At 31.3% G+C, this 12,463-nt stretch overlaps 1 protein-coding gene across 1 annotated transcript in view; it reads left to right on the top strand.

Annotated features, from left to right (window-relative positions):
* The first annotated feature begins 1,077 nt into the window (after positions 1 to 1,077).
* The window catches only part of LOC148282463 (uncharacterized), a 59,693-nt gene continuing 48,307 nt past the window's right edge, over positions 1,078 to 12,463 (top strand). Inside the window, exon 1 of the mRNA XM_088225044.1 lies at positions 1,078 to 2,408. Coding sequence (XP_088081170.1) covers positions 1,078 to 2,403 — 1,326 coding nt within the window. The 3' untranslated portion in view covers positions 2,404 to 2,408. The remainder of the gene's footprint in view (positions 2,409 to 12,463) is intronic.

Here is a 12,463-nt window from a genome sequence, read left to right as displayed (position 1 = left end):
AAGATCCATAAATATTTTGACGAACCGCCTCATGTTTTACCCGCCAGTTTAAGATTTTCGCCGGAGTTCTGCAACAACTCTATATTAAATTAATTTTTATTTTTAAATAAAAAATATTAATTACCTGTATTAACATTATACTCGTTTTAATTTATATAATATTTTTCCGTGAAATCGACTATCGACTGTAAAAATCATTTAATTAAATTAGAAAACAAAAAAGTACGTAATTATTGTATTTTACAAATAATTAGAATATTTTTTTACTTAGCTCCTCAACTACATTTTTTCATAGTGCGCTTAATTACAACCTTAAAAAAATGTCGCATTTTAAAAAATATTTGCGTAAAATAAGAACAGAAAGCTGTCTTTTTTTTAAAGAAAAATCGAAGATTCAAAATTAACCCACAAAGTATATACTATTTCACTTACATATTATGTTGAGAAAGTTGTGACAATATTAATGATTATAAGTAGTAAAATAAAAAGCACCTTCAATAAAATTCAACAAACCTGTATTTTTGTATTAATTTTAAGCGTGATTTATTTCTTAACGCACTTTTATAAAAATTAAATTATTTAATATTAAATGTTGGTGAAGACCCGTTGCAGTGCACCGATCCGGTAAAAATTGTACCCCCCTGTTCACACACATAGAAACATCGAATCGCGCGGGTTTTCATTCGCGTTGTGAAAAAAATACCCCAATACACTTATTGTGTTCCCCTTCCCCCCCAGTACAGGGTGCTACCGCCCCACAGCACTCATACTCACTTCTATTGAACACTCGGCACGCGCCAAGTCAATCCGCCTATTTCCGTTGCGCTTCGGTTACCTTCCTTATCACCTTCCTCCGGTGACTTCAGCCGCAGTGTTATCAGTGAGACAGTGACGGGTTAACGACCAGCACGAACGAAAGACAATAGCACTCGTCCCGCGTCAAACCGATCTGGTTTCAGTGCCACGCCATACAGTGTTGTGAAAATCGTGTATTCCGGGAATGTTGCGGACATTCTGAGAATTCAAATTACCCAGTGACGCGGCGGTTTTTTTCGGGTGGGCTCAATTTAATCGAAAATGGCCGCAGTTACTGTCGCGGCTTTTAGAAATATCTCATCTCACGCTAAAACGAATGTCCTGCAGGAGTCCATCAATAACATGGCAAATAAAGGCAACGTAAACAATACTGACAAGCTTGAAATTGTCGTAATGAAGAAAAAACCGCGGCTGCTTCCGACAACCCTCAAGCCTGTTCCTCAGACTATCTCAGTGGTGAGTTTGATTAACAATCAAAATAACGTAATTCAAAATCCCGCTGGGAACTCACCGAGGGGGAAGAAATGTCCCAAAGCCAAGGAGAACTCCGGTAGAGTTTCCAATCCGCCTCCCATTGCGGTGGCGAGAAGAAACGCGCGGGAAAGGAACAGAGTTAAGCAGGTTAATAACGGTTTTGCCACACTGCGACAGCACATTCCAAATGAAATTGCGGAAATATACGAAAACGCGAACAACAATAGGTCTGCTAATAAAAAACTAAGCAAGGTAGAAACGTTGCGAATGGCTGTTGAATACATACGCAGCCTAGAGTGCTTACTATCGATCGACGACAGCAGGGACTCGAAAGAAAACAGTGCAAATCTCTCAATGACATCCTATCCATCACCTGCCTCGTCGGAATCTCTACCAAATAATTCATCTTTCGATCAGAGCTATTACTCTTTACAGTCTCCGATGCTCGAAGATGAAGAAGATTCAAATCCACCCACTCCTCTGCCTCCCGTCAGTAACCATCACTATTCGAGGATCCCGGGGACGAACACGTTTCAACTTATTCCCGGACCAACGCCACTTCACCACTACGAAGATGAAGAAAACATACCTTTAACTCCGAATTCGGATCTCATAACGCAAGAAGAGATGCTGATCCACCAGAATTTGATAGAATCTAACATGGACTTTATACAAGGTTCGGGACAAGAGTTTACCGTTATTCATCCTGATATGATGTCTTCAGACTTTTACAGCGAGAGTTCCCTGTCCCCTCATGAAGACTCCGATTACATTGATGTTAAATACAATCCCGTTCTTAGTAGTGGACAGCAAGTTTTATACCAAGATTCGTTAATAGTTCCTAATTCCCATTCTGTGCCTTTAATTTTATCATCAAACGTTTTACCGAATAGACTACCAAAAATGCTTTTAAACAATAGCTCGATTACTAGAGATGGAGTGCTATTATCTAATCACGGGATTATCCGAGACAAAATAGTTTATTCAAACGTTTTGGACTTAAAACAAGAACCTGACGAATTAAATAAAAATTTCCAAGGTAACATTGACGGGAGTGAGAATATGGATGACGTCATAAGCTGGTGGCAAGCAGAGAAAGGACAAATAGCTTGACTAAGGTACGTATTTTTGTAAATATTTTTTTCTGAAAATTAAATGGCAGTCAATTTACAACGTTTTTTTCTATCTGAAAATATTCAAAACGCATTTTATAAATACGTAATAATATTCATAAATATTTCATTGATATATAATACATTGTGCTTTATTTCAAAAAGAACTATTCGACTATAGCGAAAACTTTTAATGAAAAGGTTTTCGTCTTTACCAAACGTTTCATTCCCTAAAAACCATTATTTGCGAGATGAAAATATGTGTTTTACATTCTTGATATTTTCCTACCAGCCTATAAACATACTGGATATTTTAAAAACAAAATTTCAATTTGCGTTATAAGGTGTTTTAGGATTGCAACATTATTGCAAACATGACTAATACAATCAACGTAATATAAATTAAATAAAATCAATCAAGAAAATTAAATCTAATTAATGGAAGCAAGACGACTCTAATAATGACCTTTTATTTTATTTTATTTCATTTTACTATCAAACTATTTGTTTTATTGGTTCCCTCTTTCTTTATTGTTATGGACATGTTAAAGATAATAACAAAACAATTTTACAATTTGCGTAGAAGAAAAATCGATAATTTCTTTTGATGGTTTCAAATTTTTATTTCTTTTTCTGTTTTTTTAAACTTTTTGTTTCTAGCTGTTTTTTTTAATATTTACTTAACATATTTGTTTACATGTTTGACACGCTTTTATTTAAAAAATAAATTTATTAATTAATAAAATTCTGGCTTAATACTTAATATAAAAAAACTCCCAGAAAGAATGCACTAGAAACGAATCAAACATGAAAACAAAACTATCTAAAAAAAAATATATATATAAATAAAAATATAATAAAGTTGTTATTTGAAACTAGAATTTTTCATTATAATCTTTTTTTTTTGTTTTATACCGAAAACGCATTAACGTATTATTTCAAATATATATATTACCTAGAATAAGCGAGAAATACAACTGTAGATTTAGCTTGGTTGATATTTTTTATGCCAATGAGCTTAGATTTACGTCACATGCCATAGAAAAATTGACTCATATTATTTAAGTAATTATTAATATTTTTCATATTATATTTACATACTTTCACATTCTATCACTTCTTCACAATAATTTAAACAATCCCACTTCACCTGTTTATTGGAGAAAGCTCTTCCGGCCTTTATCACAACATGGGCTACATATCTCTCGTTCTAGTTACGAGAGAACCCTTTAAATACCCATTTACTGCTTTAATTTGTTTGCTTACTTGATTATGGAATAATCTACCCACTAATGTAAGGGACGCCTCTTCTTTATTAATATTAAAATCACATATGAAATGTCACTTCCTGAATATTTGAGCTTTTCTTTTCTCCTCTTTCTTTCCTTCTCTCTTTACCCCCTCTTCTCTTCATATTAAAGTGTTAATATTTAGTTAATTTTAATTTAAAAATACAAATTTATCAGTGTTTTGATTTTTAATAAGAATATTATAATATACCTAAAATTCATTCATGTACCACTGATTTTCTCAAATTGAACGGTTTGGGTAGGTAGGAAGAATTTGCTTTAAGGCAATATGCCCGCCCTTATGCATACGTTTGTAAACTGTATTTTAATATAAGTGTTTAAATAAATTGAATTGAATTCTCGTTTTATTATCATAGTTTGAATTATTATGATTTTTTATATATGGGCATGGGAGTCCCGCACCAATAATATAAACAGATCGTAAATATAATTTTTGTGCAAAGTGTTTGTTCACTTTATAAAATAAAATAAAACTATTACGTATTCCTTTTGACCAACCTTAGTAAAATTGCTCTAAGGGGCCATTTGCAATAAAATGTGAAGGCTTCAAAATCAAGTACACGTAAAAAAACTTACACATTTTTAACAAGCTCCTTGACGTTCCATATCAATAGCGTGCATTTCTTTCTCGAGTTCGCGGTTCGGTTCGGTAGAACTCCGATCCTTAAGAAGTCTATCTCTTGGCGGATCACCGCAATGAAAGACTCCTCGATTGCTTTAGAGATAAATGAGTGACACATTCATTGAATTTTCCTTTCAATTACGTGCATATATTCATCTTCTTCTTCCATCTTCCATCTTCCATCTTCGACCTACCATCAATCAGATACAAGCCGTGTGAATATCTGCGCTTTTTCAACAATGTTTCAGTATGAAACATGTTTGTTTTCTGCTCTTTCGCCGTAGTTTCCACACAGGATGTGATTGCTTTCAACTTTTTACTTTTTACTACATGGAAACTGCAACCAAAAATTGATTCTAATGTATTTATTCTCAACTCATTAAAATCTACAATGTTTCGAGTATGTCCAAATGATTGTATATAAGCTAGATTTCCTAGTTAGAGAATTATTTAAATCTAAATTTACATAACCAAAACATAAAAAGTATAAAAATTTAAAAATTGTTGTCAGGCGTTGCCTAGTAGTTGAATTGGTTAAGCAGGATGAATGTCACCCACAAGATAAAGATCTCAACTCTTTTACTTTACATAAAATAACAGATGGAAGAATTTAGGAAATGTGGATGTTTAAACATGAGCAGAATTATAAATATCACAAAGTGTGTAAATTGCCACTTAAACCAGCCAATAACAGGTTATACGCCCTGTAAATGCCTAGATTATCATATTTCCTTTTCAAAAATGTTTTACAATAATTTAGACTTTATTCTAGGAAATTATATTTTTGATCAAATTATTTAAAAAAATAATGTTTTATTTATTTTTCATTGTATCTCTTTACATATATTTTTTCTATTGCAAGTATTCATATTTTTTTTCTTTATTTTTTTTTCACTATTCTGTGTAAATATCTTATAATCTGAATTTATTTTATTCTCACTTTTAAGGGTATAAACTCTTTTAAGGGTATAAACTTATGTACAAATAAAATAAATCTCAGAAAATTATTTACTTACCGAAGTTGAGTGGCAATCATAATTCGTTTTGATTAATTTGAAATAGGCACTTTTAATTATATAAATCGAATCGTAAGCAAATTCTTTCGTATTATAATAAAATATTGTTTTTTAACTACCAAGATCTTGTCTTGAGTTAACAATACGACAAAGACGGGTCATGGGAGAATTAAGGCCATAGTTTGTACTATGCTGATCGATGAACAGTATTTCATTGTTTCTCAACCTACGAGTCGGAATATTGAATTTTATTTGTCTCAGTAATGATGGAACATCGATTATACCATTTAGTATGCCGAACATATATATGGAGTCAATATTAGTTCTACGTTTTTGTAGACTAGAAATATTTAACATTGACTCTATTTCAGCATAAGAATAATTACCTCTCTGTAGTCCAAGCATCCACGCTACTTTTTGAAGCAAGTGATGTTGGACTGATTCAATGCTTATGAAACTTGACGCAAGAAAATGAAGCTTATCAATAAAGAATGTTATTTTGTTGTTCCAGATTAATTCCTTTTTTTTCGTACCAGCTTGTTAATAATTAAACCCTATATAACCATTTACTGATTTTTGTATCTACTAGTTTCGAGACGTACCCGTCTCTCGAATTTTTACTGAAAATTCCTTCATGGAGTTGATTATTTTGGAATTTGGCTGAATGTACACATTGTGTGGTTTATATGACGTATGATGTGTCTTTATTTACAGTATGTAATTAATGCAATGCATGTAAATGTGTTCATTGGATATGGTACAAAAAAAATAATAGTTTTTCTTCCGAAGCAGCTGAAACAGTTTCACTAAAAAAAAACTGTTACTGTAAAGAAAAAGGTATGAAAAACTGTTTCTTATTAGAAACTGTTGAATATATCTTGACTAGTTTTTCGTTACAAGTAGATAATAGGTTTATTTATTACGGTAACTGTTCCTGCAACTTCTTTTTAAAAACGCATATTGTCATACCTACCTTTTCTTATTGTTTAAATTATATCGTGTTCATTGCATTTTTTGGTTACCTAGCGTATTATATGAGACTCGTTGCACATTATTCATTCAGTTCGTATGAATAAACTTTTTAAATAAAATGCCTTTTTTTCAGAAAAAGGTTTTGAACTTTACCATACTTTTTGAAAATGCAATTATAAAACTACTTGACTTAAATATTTTCAAATAGTCATCAAAAGTAGGTATGGAATATATTTTTTTTAAATTCAAATCCATCTCTTTCTTGCACTTTCCTTCCTTCAATTTAAATACAAGTTTTAAATTATTCTTTTTTATATTTAACGCACCTACACACACGCACTCTCCTTCATTCATTCACACATACACACATTCACATACACACACATGAATACAAACATCACACACATACAATTACGTAAACTCTTTTCTTATATATTATGTATAATTAGATTAACGGTGGATTTTTTAAATTGGCTCTCGTATTGTAAATATATTTCTTAGTTTTTTTTTATGAAACAGTTGTAAAAATCCCAAATAAAATAAATTAACTGAAACATTTATCTCTAGTCTACATGTGTGTGTTTTAATACATATACATATGCATCTATGTATAAACGTGTACATGCATTTGTATAAATGACACTGAAATAAAAACTGAAAGCTTTTTTTCATATATTTCAACACAAATGGCTTCATCCTCCTGTCTGTATGTTCTATTTCCTTGGGGTTAGCTCTCCTAGTCTTCAATCTGCACGTCGCGTCAGTCTGTCGTGAATCAAACATTCTGCTAAATTTACTTTCTTGGGGTGTTTTTCAATCCTCTTTCTTCAATTCTGACCTTATTACTTGACTAAACTAACGTACATGGTGTACCCTTTTTTTTATATATAGAAACTACCCTAAACGTTCCACGAATGTGTATTCTTGTGCATGCGCTATCAATGCGAATGACTGTGTGTCTAAAAAAAAATGAAAACACTATTCTTGATTTTCCCACAACACTTAACCTGTTTGAAAGCTTTATCTTTACTAAATTAAAATGTATCTCTTGTTGCTAACCATTTCCGTTTACTTAACATTCTACTTTAGTAATTGTTTCGAAGTTCATACGATAATAAACCAGCTTTTCTTTACCAATGCACTTACTCATTATTTTTGGTTGGATATTATTTTTAACATCGTAAAAAGCAAACACATCAACTTCTCTTCCATAAATTTTTTACCACCCTTAAAACAATCTCCATTATTTAAGATTACATACATTATGGAATTTGATGGGGAGGAGTCTTGGACGTGCATAGTCGCTCAATAGAAATTGCACAGAAAAATATAATTTAGATAATGTACAAAAAACATCGACTATTTCCTATTAATGAATTATACGTAGAGAGTAGACTCCTTAGTTTTAGAAAATTATATTTATTCCAGCGACTAAAATATTTTCACTTAAATAGGGAACTATTGAGTAATATTTTAAATCGTATTAGCAATAGATCCGATGGTGTACTGTCAGTTCCAGGATTCAGAACTAAGTTCGCACAGGGGCACTCCTTAGATGTTGGTTCAAGATCCTTCAATATTCTAACTAAGGAACTACAAAACATTTAATCACTAGTACAGTTTAAAGTAGGTTTGAGGTTTTGGATTAGCATGGAAGGAACAGGTAGACACCTTTTAAAAAAAAAATTTAATTTAAAAATAAAATGCCTAATGCAAATAAATCCTGTTTTTATAATAACAGCAAATGTTAATTTTGTTTTTCTTTTGTTTTTGTTTTGTTTTTCTTTTCTTTCCATAGTCATGTCATATCATATTTATATGTTATAAACTTATTAATAATTAAAAAGAAATGGCCCACGCTCAGACGCTGAAGTCTTTATGGGCATTTTTTCCAAATTATGTTATAGCTTAATTTTAAGATGTATTTTTAAAGAGTATTTTTGTAATTAAAATTCTATGTAAATATATGTATGGAAAAATAAACGAATATTTTTTTTTTTTTAATAGCAACGTTTAACTTGTTAGTTAGACCCAGTAGTATTTCAAAATATCGATCACATAAAAAAAAAATCGCTTTATTTTCCTTCAGAAAATCCATTTAACACATGTCTATCTATAGATTCAAAACGGAGTTTGATGGTTAGATAGTTTTATTTATTTTTACGTTGATTATTGTATACGGCACAAATATTTTTCACAAACATAACCATAAATAAATTTGAACAAAACAGTGTTATTTTACAAAATTATGAAATAATATTGTGAATCTCACAAAAAATTACGAAAACTGTGACTTTTAAAACTGGGTCTTATTTGACCCACCACCGCCATGCGTGTGATTTTTTGAGCCGGCTGGATTTAAAAATTAACACAATTTCACACGTGTTTCATTCCCAAAGCTTTAAGAAACTAAGCGTAAATTTTATCTTTATAGAGTAAAAAGAAAACCTAATTTAAATACAGCATTAGTTTTTCAAAATAATCTTGAACATTTTTTGAAAGCTTTTTTTCTACATAATCATTATTCCCATGTACGTGCCAAATTTTGCATATGGCTCTAAATTAATACTCTATTTGCAAAATAGCAGCGATCATTCAAAATACACATAAACGAAAGAAAGGTTCTTCAGAGACTAATTTTATCCAACAACCAATTTTCTAAGAATAACCATTCATAAAAAAATTGTTTCAAACACACTTTTTCCGGGAATCAAACCCTGGAGCTCTAGTACTAGGCAAATGTGCTTAATCGAGATTAGCTGGGTAAAAATAAAAATAAATTATTCATTTGGCTGTTATTAATATATTTTGTTAATTAAGTCCTTATATTCATCATCATTCTCCTATCCACACCCAGTGATACAGTGAATAAAATGCAGAGTATTTCAATCGTCTACTACGTGAAAGTAATATGATCAGTCTTACGCTTCAGGTCCCAATCCAGGCCAATGATAAACTGTAATTTGAACAACCTTTAAAAATCATGCTTTACGTCCGTCCTGCCGGAAACCGAACTCAGAACCTCAAGTAGAAAGGGTAGAAGTTACTGATTTTTTAATATCCTTAGGTGTCTTTAATTCCATGAGAATTCGCCATTTAATGGAGTCACCCTTATTTCAATCACGTGCTTCTTGCGGCTAATACACTTCCTCAGTAGCTTGTTTATGTAGTTCCTTGCCGTTAATTCCCAGTTAATTCCCTGTTAATTTACTCGCGTATATTACGCTTACTGCCCACTGCCGGGATAATTCAGGCTGCAGTTAGCAGTAGGCTGAATTACGGGCAGGACCAGGAATTATCCTGCGTTTAAGTGCGCGGGGACATTAACATGTTTATCAGACGGACTAAGTGACGTATTAGCTCGAACTGCGAAAATGTTTTCTCTCATGAGTGAATACGGACTTGTGTTTTTACGTCTAGATCAACTGCCTGAATCCAAACTATTGAGTTCAAACTGCTGTCAAAACGCGATCTCTCTGGCAACGGTAAAACTGGGTATGTTTGATAGATTCACTAATGCCAAAAACCGTGCGCTTAGACAAGCATTATTAATAAAATTATGAAAGAAGTGCTACGTTGGTTTTGACATTTAAAGTGAATGTATGGCGAAAGAACGGTTTAACGGATAAGCCATACAAAATTGATGGATGCGGAAATCGAAGAAGCTGAAGACATGGCATAACAAAATTCAACAAATACTTAAAAATGTAAATGTCAAATTTGCAATAACTGTCGTACGTGCATAGAAGATGTAAAAGGTACTGCTTGAATCTCAAATAAACGATTTACATAAATTCGTATTTTTCAAATAGAAGAACTGCTTCGATTCAAGAATCCAAATAATTTAATCTGCTCAAACGAAAAAACATTGTGAATTCAAAATACTAAAATAGAAAAACTGCCTCATTTCCTCAAATTTAAATAGACCAAATTGAAAAACTGTCTTAATTCATACAAACCACTAAGGAAAACTGACTAAATTTTAACTGTCTAAATCAAATAACCGTCCCAATTCAAATTGTTCGTATGGAAAAACCGCCTGATTTCGAATTAATCAAACTGATAAACTACTTTATCTGAGGTTGACGATCATCATAGCTGTCTCCATGTCGTTGACTGCATCCCTAAACAGTGATGTAGTAATCTTTCCGTAACACTGTCTCAAATTTCGGAGCCAGGAAACCTTTGACAACCCATTCCTTGTATTTAATCTGCCCAAATGGATTGGATGGCTTATATATCGAACTTTTTGTATAAATAAACGACCTGCCCAAATTCTAAAATAAAAAAATGGTTTTCTTAAAATTTTAGAAATACTTGAATTTAAAGATCAAAAAAAATTTGAGTTTCCCAATTTGACAAACAGTCCGAATCCAAACATCCAAAAATCGATCTTCCCATTCGGGGGTTGTCTGAATTCGAAATGTCATATTAGATAATATGCCCAATTTCACAAACAACCGCCGCGCCAAGTTTTTTTTCAACTTCTATTACTGAAACTCTGTGTTTTTTTTTTCTAAAAAAAAAAGAATTTGTCAATTGATTATCAAACTAAGCCAAAAAACAGACATTTAAAAAAAATAAAAATATTTATCTTATAATCGTAGCGATGATTTTTTGACGTTACAAATTCAAATCGGTGAGTTGTTCTGACTTAATAGTAGAACCATGGAGCTGTCAAAACACACTAAACATTGAAAACATGGCAACCCGGAAACCGAAAATCTATTACAAAAAATAATTGGTTATTGTTCACATGAACCTGCCATATTTCAAAGTGTTTTATTTTTAATTTTTTTCATGCGTTTTTGAGAAACTTCGCCGTACAATTAATTGCTCCAAATATTTGTAGCACTGAACTTCCTCATTGTATAGCAATCAAAGATTTACGTACGCGATCGTTCTGTGATTCGGTTTGCGTGTGAAGAACGCTGGCATCCGCGATCTGTAATTCAGTGGCTCGCGGTGCGATAAAGAAGAAATGGCGGCTCGCCGACACGTTCCATCGGCGAATTACAAATATCACTGTAATGTTACGTAATCAAATCGAGATATTTAAATGTCTTTAAAAATAAATACAGAAATACACAACGAATGCTGGGAATACGTTTTAAAAAATATGCAAAAATTATACGGGAACGTTCTGGAGATAACTTACTAATAACGATAAAATTTACAGATACGATTTCAACGAAATCTTATCATACTTTAAATAAATTATTCGCGTGAATCTGGAACTGGAATAAAATATTCGTACTTGAAATAAAGAATTTTCAGTTTTTTTTTTATGATCGTTTATCATTTACTGATACTGTGAACGTGTCTTTAATACGTATTTTGCATTATTTAAATTGCTTAATATTGTAACCATAAAATTTGTATTTAATGTGTTTATAGCCATATGGATAAAATATTTGATAATTTTCACGATTATGCAATTATTTTTATCAAAAATGTTCGCAAAAAGTTGTCTGAAAATCGTTTATCGCCATTATTATTTTTAAGATTTTATATAAACATAATGAAAAATACCCATAGTCACTCTAATTCAAGCACAAATTTAATATTTTGATAATTTTTGTATATATTTTCACTGTTTGCAAACTTTCTGTACCTTTAATTTAAAAAAAAATAACTTGGGTCCCAATTACAATAAAAAGTTAAAAGAGCTATTTTTAACCGTCGAAAAGTTAAACTGAATTTTCTGTACGAAAATGTTTATATATATTTAAGTATTTTGGATATTTTCGTCAATAACCTATATTTTCGTTTTAAAAATTGAATTCCTACAAATACACGCATTTTCATAATAAAAATTCAGTTTTACTCTCCGGACAATTGAAGTTACCAATTTTTTTTCAATTGTCTCTAAAGAAAATTCAGATTTTCTGTATTGAAAGTTAGATTTCCAAAAATTTTTGATTATTCATGTTCAATTGCAGTTTATTAACAAAGTTACGAGTACATAAAATTATTTAAAAAAACAAATTCCGACAGAATGTTTGCTTTTATTTAATAGGCCAATTACGATAAACTCTCATTATAATCTGGGTCCTGATGTTATATTTTTTATGATTTACAAACAATTTACAATACAAAAGACATTAGCATAATAATTGTAGTTGGTTAAGGTTTGATATT

This window comes from Micrasema longulum, unplaced genomic scaffold (genome assembly GCF_059751315.1).
Source record: "Micrasema longulum isolate JH-2025_06_02 unplaced genomic scaffold, ASM5975131v1 h1tg000326l, whole genome shotgun sequence".
Taxonomy (NCBI): domain Eukaryota; kingdom Metazoa; phylum Arthropoda; class Insecta; order Trichoptera; family Brachycentridae; genus Micrasema; species Micrasema longulum.
The sequence above is the reverse complement of the archived record's forward strand: the minus strand, read 5'-3'. Positions and strand labels throughout refer to the sequence as shown.